This window comes from Trichomycterus rosablanca, chromosome 8 (assembly GCF_030014385.1).
Source record: "Trichomycterus rosablanca isolate fTriRos1 chromosome 8, fTriRos1.hap1, whole genome shotgun sequence".
Lineage (NCBI taxonomy): Eukaryota > Metazoa > Chordata > Actinopteri > Siluriformes > Trichomycteridae > Trichomycterus > Trichomycterus rosablanca.
Genome location: NC_085995.1, coordinates 3,124,343 through 3,144,857, shown reverse-complemented (window position 1 = coordinate 3,144,857; position 20,515 = coordinate 3,124,343). Strand labels below are relative to the sequence as shown.

Here is a 20,515-nt window from a genome sequence, read left to right as displayed (position 1 = left end):
TACATTCACGCCATTTGGCAGACGCTTTTTATCCAAAGCGACTGACAGTACTACGTCAGTATAAGGTCTAAGCAATTGAGGATTAGGGGCCTTGCTCAAGGGTCCAACAGTGGTTTGAACCAGCAACCTTTTCGATTACTAGTCTAGCACCTTAACCACTAGGCTACCACTGCCCTAGAACGGGTTAAACCGGATGGGGACTCTCTCTCAGACTGGTGTGATTGCGACCTCTGCTGGCTGGTTGGTGGCGCCTGCACGGAGATGGGAAAGGAGTGCGGTAGAGGGTGTGGCTCTCCGTGCACAGCGCTGTACCGCACTGCACTCGTCAAGTGTAGGTGATAAGATGTTCGATTGCTGTGCACGTGTCAAAGGGGCCGTGGGGTGGCCTCGTTCTCCCCAAACAGGAGCGTGGACCAGCATTAGTGAGAGGATGATTGACGGGCAGTAATTGGATACACTAAAGACAAAAAGAAAAAAAAAAGAATGAAGGTCTGCAGTAATAGAGGAGGTGAAAACCTGCTACTAAACACATCCAGAATCTTTTACATCACTGTGGAGGAAGTCGAGCTTCACTCTTCTTGAATCAATAGATCTAGAATAGATTTATTGAAGATATGCAGGGAAAGGTCTGCTGCAGCCTAGTGGTTAAGGTACTGGACTAGTAATCAGAAAGGTCACTGGTTCAAGCCCCACCACTGCCAGGTTTACATTTACGGCATTTAGCAGATGCTTTTATCCAAAGCGGCTTACAGTACCGTGACAGTATATTGTCTAAGCAATTGAGGGTTAAGGGCCTTGCTCAAGGACCCAACAGTGGCAACCTGGCAGTGGTGGGGCTTGAACCAGTGACCTTTAGATTACTAGTCCAGTTCCTTAACCACTAGGCTACAACTGCCCTTACAGGTTGCTACTGTTGGGCCCTGGCCTTAACCCTCAATTGCTTAGACACTATACTGTCTTAGTACTGTAAGTCGCTTTGGATAAAAGCGTCAGCTAAATGCTGAAAATGTAAATGGAAAGGTAATCAGAAGGGGGCACTTACTTTTTCACAGCTGTGTGTGTGTGTGTGTGTGTGTGAATGTAGAACGGATTAAGAGTGGGTGGAGATGTAATTATGTATGCACACTGGCTAACAGTGATACACAATCCAGCCAACTCGAAATAAAGGCCAGAAAATATCTGAGCTTGAGAGCGACGAGGGAATTAAAGAGAGCCGGAGGGGAAGAACCAGTCGAGAACCGTCACACAGGCACAGCGTTCATCAAAAGCTCCGGCAGATAAACGGAGCTGCGGTCCGTGCGCCGCTTCACACTGCTGTAGATTTCAATTCTAAAGGCAGATTAGCTGCAGTTAAGCTACAGAAGGTAAGACAGAAACCTTTGGGCTAAGAAAAGCGAATGCTCATCAGATTTATTTTCAGTAAGGCATGCTAATAAAACACGGCTTTATAACAGAGGGAGTACACTGTATTGCCAAAAGTATGTGGACACCTGACAGTGAGCTTGTTGAACATACCCTGGCAAAACCAGGCCCCCACGCCTTAATGGAGACCAATAATTGTAGTTCAGAGTGTCTGTTTATTTATTTATTAGGATTTTAACGTCATGTTTTACACGTTGGTTACATTCATGACAGGAACGATAGTTACTGGTTACACAAGATTCATCAGTTCACAAGTTTAACGTCAAACACAGTCATGGACAATTTTGCACGTCTGCACGTCTTTGGACTGTGGGAGGAAACCAGAGCTCCCGGAGGAAACCCACACAGACACGGGAAGAACATGCAAACTCCAGACAGAAGGGACCCGGACCGCCCCACCTGGGGATTGAACCCCGGACCTTCTTGCTGAGCCTCTGGGGGCGGCCGACGCTTATAATTCGTGAGGTCAGACAACACAGTTCATCCCAAAGGTGTTTAGTGGTTCTCACTGAGCCCTAAGCTCAACCTTACTGGAGCTCAGTCACATCAAAACGTCTTTATAGAGCTTACTTTAATCCCAGCTCTGTCATGCAGCCACTGCTGGGCCCTTGAACAAGGCCCTTAACCCTCTCTGCTCCAGGGGCGTTGTGCAAAGGCTGACCCTGCGCTCTGACCCCAGCTTCCAAACGAGCTGAGGTTCACTAAGAAAGAATTTCGTTGTACTGTACACCTGTATATGTACATATGATAAATAAAGGCGTTCTATTGTATCCTATACTTTGTGCACAAAGGCACAGTGATGCTGGAACAGGAAAAAGCCTTCCCTAAACTGTTGCCACAAAAATCGATGCTCATGCAAACCCAGTTTCAGGTACAGAAAGCAAAATTCTCGTAAATAGTCTTTAGAGGCATTTGAATTAGCTTTAGTGTTATACGTTTCGTTTTTTTTTTTTTTTTTTTTATAATATATACTACAAAATCTACAATTAAAAGTCGCCAAATTATTAATTATTATTATTACTATATTTTAATTATTGGGAGTCGCCAAAGTGGATCTGATCCACATACCAGACTCAGTTTTTACACCGGATGCCCTTTCTGACACAACCCTCCTATTTCTATCCGGGCCTGGGACCTGCACTGACAGTTGCGCCTCTCTATAGCTAGACTGTTCGGCCACCCCCCCAAGACACTGGCCAATTGTGTCATGCCAATGCAGCCCGTCCGATAGCACCGCTGTGATTCGAACCCCGGATCTCAGAGGTTGTGGGCTGGGGTACTTTACAGCTATGCCACCCAAACGCCTGTTATACGTTTTGTTTAATGAACTGAAATTATTCAGTACCAGAGGAAATCAAAAGCGGGAAATGACTTTTTCAAATCCCTCTGTGTGCATGTGTGTGTGTGTGTTGGGGAACGAGGACAGGAGGGGGGGGGGGGGGGGCTGGGTGGTGGGGGTTGGTGTTGTCATAAGCTTTCGTGACTGTAAGATAGATTAATAAGACTGGAAAAAGCAATTACACAAACATGATGGCTTTTCGCTTTTCAGCCATTCAGATGTGAAGTCGATTGTATTTTGGATTGTTGTGCTGGACCTTCCTCTCCAGATCTGACTGATGGTGACATACCGGTCTTGTAGAAACATCCGATAGCGTTTTTCCACCAAAAGAACCCTGGTTCTTAAACCGGTTCTGTTCAGGTTTCTTCGAACCTTGGTGTTTTGTGGAGAATCGACCCGCGTTTCCACCACGTTTTTGAGAACCAAGCCTGCGTCATCAACGGTGGGCGTTACACAACGAAAGTAAAGAGTAACATGATGATGGAGCGTGTAGATTACCTGTGGGGATTTGTGCTGTTGTTACAGATGTTCATTCTATGCAAAAAGCATCGATCAGCTATCAGCTTGTTGTTTTCTTTAGTTCATTGACGTGAGAAGCGTTTTGTGCTTCGCTCTCACCACGACCCTCGGCGCCAATAGCCGATTTGCTCAGCGCTCGATTTGAGCAATAAAACATCATCAAAGTTCCACGACACAAACATCCATTGTTTTAGTACAACAAGCCACGTTACGCTTTATTTTTCACGTTAAGCGTCGTTTGCTCTGTCCGGGTCACTTTTACCACGTCATATCACACAGTTTATCTCTTTGAAAATATCAGCGGCAAACTGGATCAAAATTTAATCAGGTGAACTTGAAAGATGAAAGTGATTTAAATTCTATATAAAATTATAACGTCTCTTGAAAGTGTCCAAACCTCTACACTCTGATACACCCACAGATGATGTCACGGTTCGCGCTGTCTGGAACCTCTTTTTTTTTTTTAGGTGGAAACATGCTGAACCGGTTCAAAATCAAGTTCGCAAACCGGAACCGAGCCGGATCCGCATCGGTGGAAAAGCGGTACTAGTGACTGACTTTGCAGGTAAGGTTAATTAAAACTAAATTAATTAGTTAATTAATAGATTTCAAAAACAATAAGCTCAACTGGCTTACCAATAAAATCCAAGTAACAAGGGGGCAATTACTTAAAATGTATTTAATTAAAAGCAGCACATAGAAGATAGACTATATATTTAATCTAATCAACTTTACTGTTTTTTGTACAAATTTAATTCCAAAAGAGTTGGAAAAATTTACTAATCCTTTTGGATGTGTAATTATGAAAGTAAATTTGTTATACAGCCATCAAATTTACACAAACAATGCAAATTTTATTAAATACAGATATGAAACATGCAAATCACCACTCTTTGTCTTTATTCAATTTATTTATTTATTCAGTAGTCTTATTTTTTTGGAATTTGGCTTGTAATTTATTTTATACTCTGGTAGCAAAGTCTGTGGTTAAATCACCCAAATCCAAAAATTAAAGGAGGGGGTTCGACATACTTGTATTAGTAGCAGTAAAGCCGGGACAGGAACAAAGACTCACCTTTACAGTCTCGTAATTGAGCAGCGAGTCGATAGCGGCGTTTCCTGCTTCATTATCTGCTCTGTTCATCGCTATTCTGTACTGGGTCCTGATCACGAACATAGAATATACAGATGAGTGTTTTTGAATGTGTACTTACACACACACACACACACACACACTGTGTACTATGTAATATTGGGTAACATGAACTCTAAATGGCCTCTATAATTGTAAAAGCAATAAAAACACAAGCAAACTCAGAGAAGAATACAATCACATGGATATGGATGCAAAGGGGAGTAAATGCAATAAAATCTACCTATAAGCCACAATACAATAATAAAAAACTGTACTCTACAAAAACAGGGTATAGAACAGAGAATTAACTGTCAGACTAATGAAAGCTTGAATGTCACAGACACACAATTGGTGGGACACGGGCTGAACAGGGTTTCCTGCACATTCAGACGGGGGATAATGGAGATCGGTGCGTGATTCTCCGTGCGCAATACGCATCCCCATATGAACCCACCTCATGAAGGAGACAAGAAACACGTGTTGGAGGGGCCGTGTTACCTGCCACAGTCAGTTGTGGAAGACTGCAGCAGTAGAGGTAGCTCAGCAGTTAAGGTACAGGACTAGTAATCGGAAGGTCACTGGTTCAAGCCACACATCTGCCAGGTTGCCACTGTTGGGCCCTTGAGTAAGGCCCCTACCCTTAATTGCTTGCAATGTATACAGTCACAATTGTTGGTCGATTTGGATAAAAAAATCAGCTAAATGCCAAAAATGTAAATTATAAATGTATAAATGTAGAGGTGAAATATGATCGGGTGGTTGGATATGACTAAATTGGGTGGAACAATGGGGGGAAACAAGCATAACACAGAAAATAGGGGGGGAAAACGTCATCTGAGAATGTTACCGTACCTCCACTGTGTAAATGCGATGGTGAAGAGCGTGTACGCCGATAAGGTTCCCAGAGTGACGAGCGCAAACTGACCGCCACATTTATAATACTGTCAAACAGGAAGAAAACACACATGAATACACTGAGATTTATCTGATGAACGGTCAAGCCTGCAGTGAATCCCTGCTCTTACATGCTATCTACTAAGCAGTTAACGACTCCTTAGATTATTCTTATTCAGAAGAGAACATATTAAAGGTGCACTCTCATTTCTAGTCTCGTAATACCAGATTTAACGCCTGAGGTCAGTCAGGATGTCAAGACTTGGATTAGAACAGCGTGAACAAGCCAAATCAAGTCATGTAAATAGACTTGATAAAATGGACTCACTTACCAAACAGAAGCACTTTGTAGTTCTACAATTACTAACTGTAGTCCATCTGTTTCTCTACATACCTTTTTTAACCTGCTTTCACTCTGTTCTTCAATGGTCAGGACCCCCACAGAGCAGGTATTATTTAGGTGGTGGGTCATTCTCAGCACTGCAGTGACACTGACATGGTGGTGGTGTGTTAGTGTGTGTTGTGCTGGTATGAGTGGATCAGACACAGCAGCGCTGCTGGAGTTTTTAAATACCGTGTCCACTCACTGTCCACTCTGTTAGACACTCCTACCTACAGTAGTTGGTCCACCTTGTAGATGTAAAGTCAGAGACGATCGCTCATCTATTGCTGCTGTTCGAGTCGGTCATCTTTGAGATCTTCATCAGTGGACTGTTGGTTGGATATTTTTGGTTGGTGGACTATTCTCAGTCCAGCAGCGACAGTGAGGTGTTTAAAAACTCCAGCAGCGCTGCTGTGTCTGATCCACTCATACCAGCACAACACACACTAACACACCACCACCATGTCAGTGTCACTGCAGTGCTGAGAATCATCCACCACCTAAATAATACCTGCTCTGTGGTGGTCCTGTGGGGGTCCTGACCATTGAAGAACAGGGTGAAAGCAGGCTAAAAAAGGTATGCAGAGAAACAGATGGACTACAGTCAGTAATTGTAGAGCTACAAAGTGCTTCTATATGGTAAGTGGAGCTGCTAAAATGGACAGTGAGTGTAGAAACAAGGAGGTGGTTTTAATGTTTAATGTAATTTAAGGGCCCAGCAGTGGCAACCTGGCAGTGGTGGGGTTTGAACCAGTGATCTTTTGATTACTAGTCCAGTTCCTTAAGCACTAAAAGCTACAGCTGCCCACTACCATCTGAGGTTTACGTATTGGCTTGTTTCTTGTCTAAGGAGTCTCGGTTTGCATCAAAAATGACAGATTCTTCAGAATCTCATCAGTATAAATCTGGCCCAGTGACACTCATATTACATTTAGGGCAGTAATGACTGAAATAATCCCACCCAGCACTGTTCACTATTTCAAAACACTTCCTCTCATCCCTAGCTATGACAAGACATCAGAGGTCAAACCACCGGCGGGCATTTACCAGGATGGCGCTGACCAGAGCCATTTCAAAGGCCGTGGGTCCGAGGTTAAAGACGAGGGCGCTGAGCACGAAGCTGATGCCGCGCGTGCCCCGGTCGATGGCCTTGGACAGGGCTCCCGTCTGTCGGCTCAGGTGGAACGACAGGTCCAGGCTGTGGAGGTGCAGAAAGACGTTCTTGGCGATGCGCCGGATGGAGCTCTGGGCCACCTTGCCAAAGACGGCGTTCCTCAGCTCATTAAAGAGCGCCGATCCTGCTCGGGAGACGCCGTCTGCACACAGGAGAGGTCGTCGTGAGGCTCGTACATCATCTACCGTTACTTAAACATCATTTATACAAACCCTCATTCTGAAATACAGTAGGACAGGATGTTAAAGGCTAATATATTAATTTAATTTATTGAAAACGGTACAAAAATTAATTTAGTTTTGGTTCAGTTTTTTTGTCGCTAAAATACACACTGACTTTAAATTCAATGACTGCAACATGTTTCCAAAAAAACTTAGGACAGGATCATGTTTAACACTATGTCACATTACATGTCCTTTAAACACTTTGGTGTTCTTTGGTGTGGCGACATCTATCACAGGAGCCTGAATTTTTATTCTATATTTTTATTTAAGTATTTTCTCCCCTTTTTCTCAGATGATGCCTGTGTTGACAGGATGCCACTACTCCACCACGAGCACAATAAAGGACCAAACCGAGTTTAAGGAGAAAATCTTGCTGCCGGAAGTCAGACCGACTGAATTAGAGCTGAACGATGCTCGAACGCCCAGCGTGATGAGGGCGAGGATATTCCTCTGTTCCTCTGAGCACGGAGCCGTGGCACTCCTCACCCTCCGGCTCATTAAAACCTCTCCCGGTTTCAGCAAATCAGATGCATCCGTGAGCTCTCGTTCCATCTCGAGTCGGTCTGGATTACTAGAGGTGAATTGGCATGAACGGCTTGGAGGATTAAACGTAGCACGAAAGGACACTCGGCTCTGAACTAGAATGAGACCCTGTAGTTAAGACACTTGAGAAATGTGCAAATGTGTTCACCGGATTAACTCCTACAAGGCTGGAGGAACCAGACTGGCATTAAAGAGTATTTCTGTCATTCTGTTCGGCTTGAGCCACACTACACTCTCCGGGACAGTAGGTGTCGCTGTTGCAGAAACAAGGAGGTCAATCCACCTCCAGCCTTCCTTTACTTATACACAGATTGCACAAACATACAGTATACATTTCATATTTTCAGCATTGAGCAGACGCCTACAATCAAGACTGTATACATTGTATACAAGACAGTTGTAGCCTAGCGGTTAAGGTACTGGACTAGTCATCAGAAGGTTGCTGGTTCAAGCCCCACCACTGCCAGATACATTTACATTTTCAGCATTTAGCAGATGCCTTTATCCAAAGCGACTTACATTATAGTTATAGTATACAGTCTGAGCAATTGAGGGTTAAGGGCCTTGCTCAAGGGCCCAGCAGCAGCAACCTGGCAGTGGTGGGGCTTGAACCAGCGACATTCTGGTTACTAGTCCAGTACCTTAACCACTAGGCTACGGCTTGCAACGTAGCAACAGGTTGCTGCTGTTTGGCCCTTGAGCAAGGCCCTTAACCCTCAATTGCTCAGATTGTACAGTATACTTTACTGTAAGTTGCTTTGGATAAAGGCATCTGCTAAATGCTGAAAATGCTGAAGCAATTGAGGGTTAAGGGCCTTACTCAAGGGTCCAACAGTGGCAACCTTGCAGATGTGGGGCTAGAACCAGCGACCTTCCAATTACTAGTGCTGTACTTTAACCGCTAGCTACCACTGCCCCAAAACAGGCAGCATCACCCAATCAAATCGGGGCCAGTTTGAGTTTATCTCTCACGCTGTGTCACCCGAGTGCTGCCGGATCGTCATTTTATAACCAGTCATGATACCTTTATTATTGTGGAACGTATCAAAACTGTAACTTGAGGCTAGCACACCGGCGCTGAGATTCTGAACTCTCCAGGTTGGAATCACGGCTCTGCTACCGGTCGACTGGGCGCCATCTAGCGGGCACGACTGGCAGTGCAGACAGTGCAGCAGATACAAATCGGTCATCAAGTCTGGTGGGTGGGAAAAGACCGGACTAATAAAAGTGGGCGGGGTCTTTAAATGCTGTACAATGTGCAAATCCACTGAGGCACGGGTAAAAAAGAAGGGGTCGAGGGACTGCACAGGGGTCGGAGGGGCGTGGAACGAGCGAATATAACCTTCTCGGACGCAATCGGGATCCACTAGATGGCGCTAAATCAGGAGAAAAAGGGAGAAAATGCTCAAATAAATAGAAACTGTTCTATAAACTTTTAACATTTAATTTACAAAACGCATCAAATTAATTCTGTAATTTTGATAATCATGATTTTATTAAAAGGCAAATGCTCTTCAGTCGTCCTCACCCCGAGAGAATGAGCTCAGCGAATGAAAGATCAGATCCAGATCGACACTTTTAATAATGATCTTACTGAATTAGTCCAGAGCAAAGCAGCTGACATATTAAACTAGCACTTCAATTTCAACGCTTTGTGATCTCTAGGAAATGAATTCAGCACCAGTTACCCAGAAATATGGAAATAAATGTGACGGAATGAAAGCGTTCAGCCTCGGGATTTAAGCTTTTGAACATCTCACACAATAACTGTGAAGGCGAATTCTGTTCAGGTACGCCGGATCAGAAAAGGCTGGAGTATCTGCAGGGGCTCAGACGGGGAGCTTTAATTAACGTCTGTGTGCTCAGACCCTAATGGCTCTCATTAAATCTGCAGCTACAGGAAGAAGTGACAATACATTTTAACCGCATGCTACAATGACTTGCAAGGCTAGCGTTAGCGTCGGTCGTTAAGCCGCTCGAGTTTTGCTCAAGGACGCAGGGACACGTTCACAGGGGTGTCAGCCTGTGTGTTCACAAACAGATAAATATATACAGCGTACGGTAAATATTTACATCCTAATGCAGCAGCATTTAAATATCTGAGCAGGAAAATAAAAGGCAGTGAGGATGGAACTGTTCTGAGTTTAAGCTAATCAGAAATGCACAACCTCAAACATTCAAGTATTTCTATTTTAAACATGATTTAAAGTGTAGAATTCTGAACCAATTAGAATTGTATACATTAAAAACTTGCTAATTGGGGTCGTTTCTCCTGCCTTTGCTTCCTATCAATGTAGGTAACTGTATAGAGAGAAATTTGTGCCTAATTGAAATGCAATTGCTACAGTGGAAATGTATTTATTTATTTATTAGGATTTTAACGTCATCTATTACACACTTTGGTTACCTTCATGACAGGACACGTAGTTACCGGTTACAAAAAAATTCATCAGTTCAAGTTTAATGTCGAACACGGTCATGGACAATTTAGTATCTCCAATTCACCTCACTTGCACGTCTTTGGACTGTGGGAGGAAACCCACACAGACACGGGGAGAACATGCATACTCCACATAGAAAGGACACCGGCCGTTCCACCTGGGAATCGAACGCAGGACCTTCTTGCTGCGAGGCGACAGTGCTACCCACTGAGACACTGTGCCGCCACACAAAATGAAATATACTTAACTGATCAAATTGGTGGCAATCTGGTCCCACTGTGGTTTACAAGATGTAACGTAAAGCCTCCACACAAGGGGGCTTGTGTACAAGTTAATTTATTGTTTATGCGCCTGTTAAAATGAATTTATTTAATTATAATTTTTCTCAGACTTCAAGTAGTAGTAAATTTTAAGTAGTAGTACATTTAAGGAAAATTGTGCAATAAAGATTATTTACAGTAAATAATCTTTATTGCACAATTTTCTTGAAATTACTTGAAGTCTGTCAGTGGACGTACAGCTTACATTCACTGTACATTTGATGCCGTTTCATGTCGCTGCTAAATTATTCTTATCTATGTTTATATATAATATACAATTTCTATTTTATACTTAGGTCTGTCAGTGTACCGTCAGTGTACCATACTTTATATCTCCATTGCACAGTGCCTGTTGCTGTTCATGTCACTGCCACATTTCTTTATTTTATTCTATGCCTATATATAGTATTCCTTTTGTATTATTTCTATTTTTATATTTTATGTATGTTTGTTGACACCTGCACCAAGAGAAATTCATTGCACATCTGGTACTTGGCAAAGAATAAAGATTCTGATTCTCTGCGACCCATTTTTTTGGCTCAGGGTTTGAAAAACCCTGACCTACAGAATGGACCCCTCATTGCAGCGGAACCGTGTGTTTTAGTAAACTGTGATCAATTAGGATTGATTTGGTCCGTGCAGGCCCATTAATCACGCCCCAAATACAATTACTTTTTGTAATTGTGGCACGAATACAGCACTGCCTGGACAGAAAGCCTATTCAAAGCGGTCACTCTGTTTTAATAGCATTTCTTTTTGAAAGCTCATGGTCAAGAGTCCAATTACTTTTGGTCATAAAGTGTACATTCATTTATGCTTATAAATACACTGACCAGGCATAACATTATGACCACTGACAGGCGAAGTGAATAACACTGATTATCTCTTCATCATGGCACCTGTTAGTGGGGGGGGGGGGGGGGGGGTATATTAGGCAGCAAGTGAACATTTTATCCTCAAAGTTGATGTTAGAAGCAGGAAAAATGGGCGAGCCAGATTGACGAGGGGCAAATTGTGATGGCTAGACGACTGGGTCAGAGCATCTCCAAAACTCAACAGCTCTTGTGGGGTGTTCCCGGTCTGCAGTGGTCAGTATCTATCATAAGTGGTCCAGGAAGAAAGAGTGGTAAACTGGCGACAGGGTCATGGGCGGCCAAGGCTCACTGATGCACGTGTGGTCCGATCCAACCGACGAGCTACTGCAGCTTAAATTGCTGAAGACGTTCATGCTGGTTCTGATAGAAAGGTGTCAGAATACACAGAGCAGCACAGTTGTGTTGTGTATGGGGCAGCAAAAGGGGGACCAACACAATATTAGGAAGGTGGTCATAATGTTATGTTGTATATTACATTTATACAAAAGTAATTGAATACTTCCCATGTCTTGTAACTGTATATCAGAGGTCGAACTTTCTGCCCAGTTGCATTAATGAATTTGTATGGTAATAGGAGACCAATTCATAAAAAAAAAAAAAGTAGAAGGTAAGAGAGAGAGTGACGACGGCCAGCAGCGAGAAGGATGGACACAATGAACGAGCCGGGACAAATCCTGAAGATGTTCTGGAGAAACGCCATCCATATGGCGAGCGGAACACGAAACGGACTTGATGGCATTTAATAATAATAATCAGAAATAGAACAGAATCAAATGAAAAAATAAAACTCCAATAAAGCAAATCAGGTTAACAGCTGCTCAGACAGATGTGCAGACTCATCAGTAAAACAATAACAGCTTTAAATGCGATACGGATAAGAATCTCTCAAGGTAAAGGTCAGCCGGTTCGTACGCCGCGCCGCTCGTCCCGAGATAAAGCCAAACACCTGCCAGGAGGGGAGGGGGGGGGGGGGAGAGGGGTGTGGGTGCTACTCACAGCCAACCAGGACCGCTGTTGCCATGGTGGCCACCGTGTTTGGCGCGTCGCTCAGGTTCAACATGTGTCCGGACATCTGGTTCAGGCCGTCCACGGCATATTTAAACATGAAGGGCACCATCACGTTGGTGAGCTGCGGGGCAGAAACAGAAACAGAAACGGTAAGACGGTTAGAAAGAAGCCGACGTGACGACGTGAAGAGTCTGTGCCGAATTAGGGACGCGCCGTTTTCGTGCACGATCTTACAGACGCTCCGGAAAATGAGTAGCTTGATGCATTCGCTAATGCAATTGAAATGGTTATTAAAGCTAATTAAAAGCTTGGGGACAGCTGCTCGACTGTCGAGCTCCGCCTCGCATTAAGACGGACCGGAGCGTGCGCGCGCTACGCCACTTTACTTTCATTTGCAGCCCTATATTAGTTTTAGCTCTTTTGTCTCGTGTGAGCATTTGTGTGTGTGACAGAATCCAGCAGAAGAGCTATTTCCAGTATTTTATTATTTATTTATTAGGATTTTAACGTCGTGTTTTACACTTTGGTTACATTCATGACAGAAACGGTCGTTACTCGTTACACAAGTTTAATATCAAACACAGTCATGGACAATTTTGTATCTCCAGTTCACCTCACTTGCACGTTTTGGACTGTGGGATCGAACCCAGGACCTTCTTGCTGTGACGTGACAGTGCTACCCACTGAGCTCAGGGTCAGTCGTTGTTTGGGGCCCCTGGACCTGACAGGGTTTAGGACCTTGCAACCCAACAGCAGCTGTTCGGCAAAACCGGAATCTAAAATCTTAGACTTTTGATGGCTAGCACTGTCGCCTCACAGCAAGAAGGTCCTGGGTTCGATCCCCAGGTGGGGCGGTCCGGGTCCTTCCTGTGCGGAGTTTGCATGTTCTCCCCGTGTCTGTGTGGGTTTCCTCCAGGAGCTCCGGTTTCCTCCCACAGTCCAGAAACATGCAGTCAGATTAATTGGAGACACTGAATTGCCCTATAGGTGAATGGGTGTGTGTGTGTGTGTGTGTGTGTCTGCCCTGTGATGGACTGGCGCCCCGACCAGGGTGTTACTGTGTGCCTTGCGCCCATTGAAAAGCTGGGATAGGCTCCAGTACCCCCCCGCGACCCTGATTGGATAAGCGGTTAAGAAAGTGGGTGAGTGAGTGAGTATTCTTTCAAGGTGCTTGCTATCCCAGTACCGCTGGGATTAATGGTTTGTATCTATACCAGTACCGCTGGGATTAATGGTTTGTATCTATACCAGTACCGCTGGGATTCATGGTTTGTATATATCCCAGTACCACTGGCATTCATGGTTTGTATATATCCCAGTACTGCTGGGATTCATGGTTTGTATCTATCCCAGTACCACTGAGACTCATGGTTTGTATCTATACCAGTACCGCTGGCATTCATGGTTTGTATATATCCCAGTACCGCTGGCATTCATGGTTTGTATATATCCCAGTACCGCTGGGATTCATGGTTTGTATCTGTCCCAGTACCGCTGGGATTTGAGGTTTGTATCTATCCCAGTACCGCTGGGATCCATGGTTTGTATCTATCCCAGTACTGCTGGGATTTGAGGTTTGTATATATCCCAGTACCGCTGGGATTCATGGTTTGTATCTGTCCCAGTACTGCTGGGATTCATGGTTTGTATCTGTCCCAGTACTGTTGGGATTCATGGTTTGTATCTGTCCCAGTACCGCTGGGATTTGAGGTTTGTATCTATCCCAGTACCACTGGGATTCATGGTTTGTGTATCTATCACAGTACTGCTGGGATTCATGGTTTGTATCTATCCCAGTACTGCTGGGATTCATGGTTTGTATCTGTCCCAGTACTGCTGGGATTCATGGTTTGTATCTGTCCCAGTACCGCTGGGATTTGAGGTTTGTATCTATCCCAGTACCACTGGGATTCATGGTTCGAATTCGGACGTTCGGATGTCTACATACAGACACGGTTGGCTATGTTATGGTTAGTAGCCTGTACAGGGTGTGTTACTGCATTGCGCCCAGTGATTCCGAAGAAACCAGACCCACTGCGACCCTGATCAGGATTAAGCCAATCCTAGACACAGCCAAGCATGTACGTATGTGGACACCCGACCAACCAATAGCACCGAACCTTGGATTCAAACCTTAGATCCCAGCATTAGCGGGCTCGCACAATTTACCACTGTGCCACCCGAGTGCCCTATACAGAGTACGTATCTTTACGTGCAGACCATTTTAACACACTCTAACTGATGCAACGCACACAAACTACAATGCTAATATCTCCCTCTTGTGGTTAAACCATAATAATAATAATAATAATACAGGTTCATGAAGAGCTTCGCATCTAATAAGCTGCTCTGGAAACAAGCAGGAAACAAAGGAGATCCGACCAGCCAATCAGAGCCGAGATTTACTGGTTATACAAAAAAATAAATAAAAAATAGAAACAGAAACGGTGCTGCCAACACCCTGCACCATAATAACCCATCACCACTGAGTCTCACCTCGCTGATTCTATCACTGTGCCCTTTTCAGGCAGGTGCAAACAGGCTGCATGTGGACAAAAGTATTGGGACGCACCTTCTAATTACTGAATTCATGTGTTTTCCAGCCATGACAGCTGCAAACCGGTGCAATGATACAATTATATAAAGGAAATTAGCCTATATGCTTCCAACCTTGCAGCAAAAAGTTTAGGGAGGGTCCTTACTTGTGCCAGAAACTCAAGTGGCCTGCCCTGCACAGAGCCCTGACCTCAGCCCCAATGAACGGCTTTGGAATGGACCGGAACATCAATCTTACATATTCGGCATTTTAGCAAACACTTTAATCCAAAGCGACTTACAGTTTAGGCAATTGAGGTTTAAGGGCCTTGCTCAAGGTCCCAACAGTGGCAACTTGGCAGTGATGGGGTTTGAACCGGCGACCTTCTGATTACTAGTCTATTACCTTAACCTCTAGGCTACACCTGCCCTCAATCGAGGCCTTTTTGAGCAATATCAGTGCCCAGCAATACAAACGCTCTTTTTTATGCATTTAACCCCCTTTATCTCCCAACTTAGCATAGCCAATCCACCGCTGGGCACCCCGACGGCGTCCAAGAAGGCACATACCAATTCCTTCTTATTCAACCATACTGAGCGTGAGGTTAGCTTTGTGTATGAAGAGCCACGCCCCGATCTCTGCGCTCCTTTACTTTCAGTACAGGCACCCTGGGCAATCAAGGTCCCTGGGGTGATAACCCCACCCCTTTAGTCCAATCTTTCCCACCCAGCAGACTGGAAGCCAATTTTGTCCGCTGCAGGCTAAATTAGCCAATTGTGTCTGCTAGAGGTCGCCCAGCCGACCGGCCGAGAGCCGAGATTCGAAACCCAGAGCCAAGATTATCCCGCTGCGCCAACTGGCAAAACGTTTAAGGAGGGTCCTTACTTGTGCCAGAAACTCAAGCGGCCTGCCCTGCACAGAGCCCTGACCTCAGCCCCAATGAACGGCTTTGGAGTGGACCGGAACATCAATCTTACATATTCGGCATTTTAGCAGACGCTTTTATCCAAAACGAATTACAGTCTAAGCAATTGAGGGTTAAGGGCCTTGCTCAAGGTCCCAACAGTGGCAACCTGGCAGTGGTGGGGTACCCTAACCTCTAGGCTACAACTGCGCTCAATCGAGGCCTTCTTGAGCAATATCACTGCCCAGCCATATACAAACACTCTTTTTATGCATTTGTGTGTATTCGCCTGACACACACTCCCTCCGACGTGTTACATAACTTCGGTTACATTCATGACAGGAACGGTAGTTACTCATCACACAAGATTCATAAGTTCACAAGGTTATATCAAACACGACGTGTGTGCAGTCCACCCATCCCTTCTTATTCACCCATACTGCAGTGGATCTGAGCGTGAGAATCAAACCCAGACCCGAGATTCGAACCCAGAGTCGAGGTTATCCCCCATACAAATGCTCTTCTGACTGAATGTGGCAAATTCCCACCAACATATTTTAAAGTTATAGCTACTATATTTTAAGGTGTCCAAATACTTTTGGCCATATAGTGCAGCTTTAATTACTTACTCAACTTCATTGTGACAGTAACATTGGATTGTCAAAATTCCTAAGATTTTTCTTCCTGCTTCTATACCTAAATAACAACACGACAGACGTTCCTCTCGGCGCTTTCGGCTCTGCCCAGCGTGATAAGGTGGCAGAGACCCAGACAGGCTGATAAACTACAGGGGGGTTATCAGCGCCTGGCATGCTTGTCAATCTTTATCTTGCTTTCCAGATACGGCCTCTCCTGAACCACGGCGTGAACGGATTGAGAGGCGCGAAGCCCACCCCACCCGCATCTCTCGGGGCGCAACAGAGGTGGCACGCCGGGGGGGCAAAAAAAAAATCACTATCTTTTATTTTGATCGTCGGACGCGGGGCGTATTTACAGTGATTGGACTCGTCGCTGGAGAACAATAGAGCGGAGTGAGGAGCAGCAGAGGGTCACCGTAATCACGCTGGGTGAGAAGAGGCGGATACGAGCGCATGGGGGGTGGCGCCAACATGCCGATCTGTCTCCGGGTGCAAATTAGCAACGAATCGTAACGAGCAAAACAGAGCGGCGAAGTCGTAGCACTGCTGCGATTGGTTAGAGGACGTGTTTATATTGATAACAGGCAATAACTGCAAAGAAGGGCAGTGGTTCAAGCCCCACCGCCACCAAGCTGCCATTTTTGGGCTCCTAAACGAGGCTCTTAACACTCAATTGCTCAAATTGTATTCAATGATAATTGTAAGTCTGATGGATAATTAAACTCTGAAAGCTATTTAGAGGTCAGAAGGTCCAGTCATTTAACGTTCCTACACTAGCTTCCCGATCTGCTTAACAATTGGTCGAGAAAAGATAAAGAACGGGTGCCTGCTGTCACTCAGAGCTCTTCTCGTTTATCCTTGTGGTTAAAACGGAACTCCATAAAATAAGATAAAGACTGTGAGGAGGGGGGGTTCCTCACCCATGGAGTTGTGACTTTACACAGTTGGTGTGGATAATTTTCCCCCAGCTTGTCCTCCCAATCATCTCATATTTAAATACCCGATATGTATCACCGCCTCTACTGCTGCAGACCTGCCGAAAACTAACCTGCACAAGAGGGGTTCGTATAGAGACCCGCCATCACGCACGCAGAGTCGCACACTGATCTCCATTATCCCCCGTCTCCGTGCACACGCCATCGATCCCGACGGCGTCCCTCCCTCGGACGAGCCAATCGTTCTCTGCGTGGGCGCCCAGCTGGCAGGTAGCAGAGCCGAGATTCAAACGTGCCAGCCCAAGATGTTAATGATTTTACGCTGCGCCACCCGAACGCCTATAATGTCGCAATTATAAAAAGTCATGAAATGGGTAGGTGAAAACGCTCCCAGGCGAACATGTTTAATTTAAAGTTTCTCTCATGGCTCTCAAATGGGGAAGGATCTGTGGAAGGAGCGGACTGCGTTTCTGAGGAAGGATCGGACTGGTCAGTACATGGTAAATGATGGGTGAGGTAGAAAAAACATATTTTTGATATGCAAATGTAAATGTTTCAAGTATTATTCCGGCATATAACGTTTCAGTTTAGAATTAGAATAATTTTATAATGTCCAGATGTGCAGATATTGTACAGAATAAGTTATGTGTATCAAGTCAGACTCATTTCTATAGTGCTTCTTACAATGAACATTGTCTCAAATCAACTTTACCCTGTTGAGCAAGCAGATCGAAGGCCAATTGTGCCTGCTAGAGGGTGCTGACCGGTAGCAGAGCTGAGATTCGGACTCGGGAGTGCCACCTGGGCGCCCCATACAAATGCTCTTTTGACCCTATGTTTGTTCATTATGATTTTAACATCATGTTTTACACTTCGGTTACATTCACGACAGGAACGGTAGTTACTCATTACACAAGACAGTGCTACCCACCTGGAGGTACAAATAACTCACAGCGCGACTCTACATACACGGTTTGTTTTCCCAGGTGAATCCGACACCGGCTGCTTTGATAAACACTCAAAGCTTCCGGCTCATAGCAAATCATTTTGGGCACCATGTCCCGATACCTTTGACTATATATATTTTACACAATTTAATAACATAAACTCACCTTGGCTCCAGCAAGCAGGCCGAGCGCGATCGCCACCCGGGCTCGCAAGTCCGGACGATCCTTGGGCCAAACGTACGCCAACATGGCCGAGAGGATCTTCGTCGAATTGACCTCTGTTAACTAGAGCAAAATAATATGTTCACATATTTAAATAAAAGGAACTGAAAATAATAAATAGCATTGATTACTTGTTGACTTTTTACACAGCTAAGCTTTTTAACATCTCTTCTACAAAACGAAAATGAACCATGATTCCACTCAGGATCTGGACAAACAGAGCGTCGGATTGTGCCGTTCTTTCTTTTTAATTAAACGTATTTGTCTGTAGTCGTTTTAGGACGTAGGTGTCAAAGTCTGGCTCTGCAGAACTCGCAGCGTGTGTTGTTGAGTATTTTTAAACACGCCTGGTTCCGTTTATTACGGGCTCGATAATGAACTCATGGAATAAATCGGTCGTATTAAATAAGTGTGATTTCTGCCTACATGAATACATCAGTTTGAAGAACAGCTTTTAATGTACTGTTTATTACTTGCTGCACTTTAACGAGTTTGACACACACACACACACACACACACTCCTAATGAGCCTGGTGTAAAGTGTTGTTTTGTTAAGCATTTTTCTTCTTGCAGTCTCTCCTTTCACTGTTGTTGCTGATGCTGTGGCAAAACTGTAACCGTTGTTATTTTGCTTTCCTTTCGGTGCTCCGGTACTACGGGACTTGGCACAGTTTTTACATCGGATGCACTTCCTGACACTACCATCCTTATGTTTTTTATCTGGGCTTGGGACCAGCACTGAAAGCGCACTGGCAAGTGCACCCCAAATAAAAAACAACAACAGACGAGCTACTGTAGCTCAGACTGCTGAAGACGTTAATGCTGGTTCTGATAGAAAGGTGTCAGAATACACAGAGCAGCACAGTTTGTTGTGTATGGGGCAGCAAAAGGGGGACCAACACAATATTAGAAAGGTGGTCATAATGTTATGCCTAATCTGTGTATGAGCCACAATATGCAATATGAGGCATCCTAACAATCATACGGTAATGCAGTTAGTGTAACAGACTTTTCTGTGCTGTAGTGTGCTGTGATGTGTGTTTTTACGTATTAAGTGCATTTGTCCCTTTGTGGATTCCATAATCAGTGTAAAAGTGTGCTTCTCTACACACATGATCATCTCTGTGCTGCGCCTCAAAGGAACAGAGTAAAGTATTCTGCTCCCCATAGTTCGTCTATGTACAGTTTATTTCTGCCTTTATAAACTCAGCAGACTCTAAAGACGCTCGGTTGCATTAGACAAAATGTCCAAGATGTCGAAATGTGAAGCAGTTAAAAACACGACTCGGGTAACTTAGTTTGGAAAACTAACAACCGATTCTGTGGATGCAGAGAGGGGTCAAAACACGGACGGGAATTTTCGTCTTTGAGACCGTCGCTGGATGTTCTAGGTTTACATTCAACTATTTAAGGTAGGCTGTGCTGTGTATTGTAGCTTCTATTTATTCTATCATTCAATTTATGAGTGTACTTTAATGACCGCTGTGAAAGGTGGCTCTTTTCTTTAAAAATCTGTGAAATCTGTGATTTTTGAAAAACGAAGTCAGTGAAATTCAGCACATTTTCTCGTGAATTCAGTAGGACCCTAAATATAATCAAACTTACCACATTTTTGGGATCTGCGTTCAGGTTGCCCCCAGCATTTCCATGCCAGCATGTTCTCTCTGGGATCTGCAAATGCTGAAAAACACCAATAAAAGAAAAAGGTTCCAATCAGGCAACTTATTCAGTGTTTCTAATATTCTACATAATAAAGTACTAAAGTTGTAGCCTAGCGGTTAAGGCACTGGACTAGTTATCGAAAGGTCTCAGGTTAAAGCCCCACCGCTGCCAGGTTGCAACTGTTGGGCTCTTGAGCAGAACCCTCAACCCTTAGTTGCTCAGTATACTGTCACAGTAGTGTCTGCTAAAGAAAATGTAAAAGTAAACTACAGTACATTTGTGATATACATGACAGGAATCTGTGTTTTATGCTGTTTTGTTGGTCTTGTATTGTATTATATATACAGTATATATATATATATGTTTTTAGTCTTATTTTATTAAAGAATTTGATG

The 20,515-nt window shown here is 44.3% G+C and overlaps 1 protein-coding gene across 2 annotated transcripts in view; it reads right to left on the bottom strand.

Moving 5' to 3' along the window:
• Positions 1-20,515, bottom strand: part of abcb7 (ATP-binding cassette, sub-family B (MDR/TAP), member 7) — a 50,949-nt gene that overhangs the window by 21,024 nt on the left and 9,410 nt on the right. Inside the window, exons 3-8 of one of the 2 annotated variants that reach the window (XM_063000377.1) lie at positions 20,064-20,138; positions 18,402-18,521; positions 12,265-12,397; positions 6,739-7,007; positions 5,268-5,356; positions 4,356-4,443 (exon numbers count right to left, since the gene is read on the bottom strand). In XM_063000377.1, the coding sequence (XP_062856447.1) occupies positions 4,356-4,443; positions 5,268-5,356; positions 6,739-7,007; positions 12,265-12,397; positions 18,402-18,521; positions 20,064-20,138 (774 nt within the window). The remainder of the gene's footprint in view (positions 1-4,355; positions 4,444-5,267; positions 5,357-6,738; positions 7,008-12,264; positions 12,398-18,401; positions 18,522-20,063; positions 20,139-20,515) is intronic. The other variant, XM_063000378.1, reaches the window with a different exon arrangement.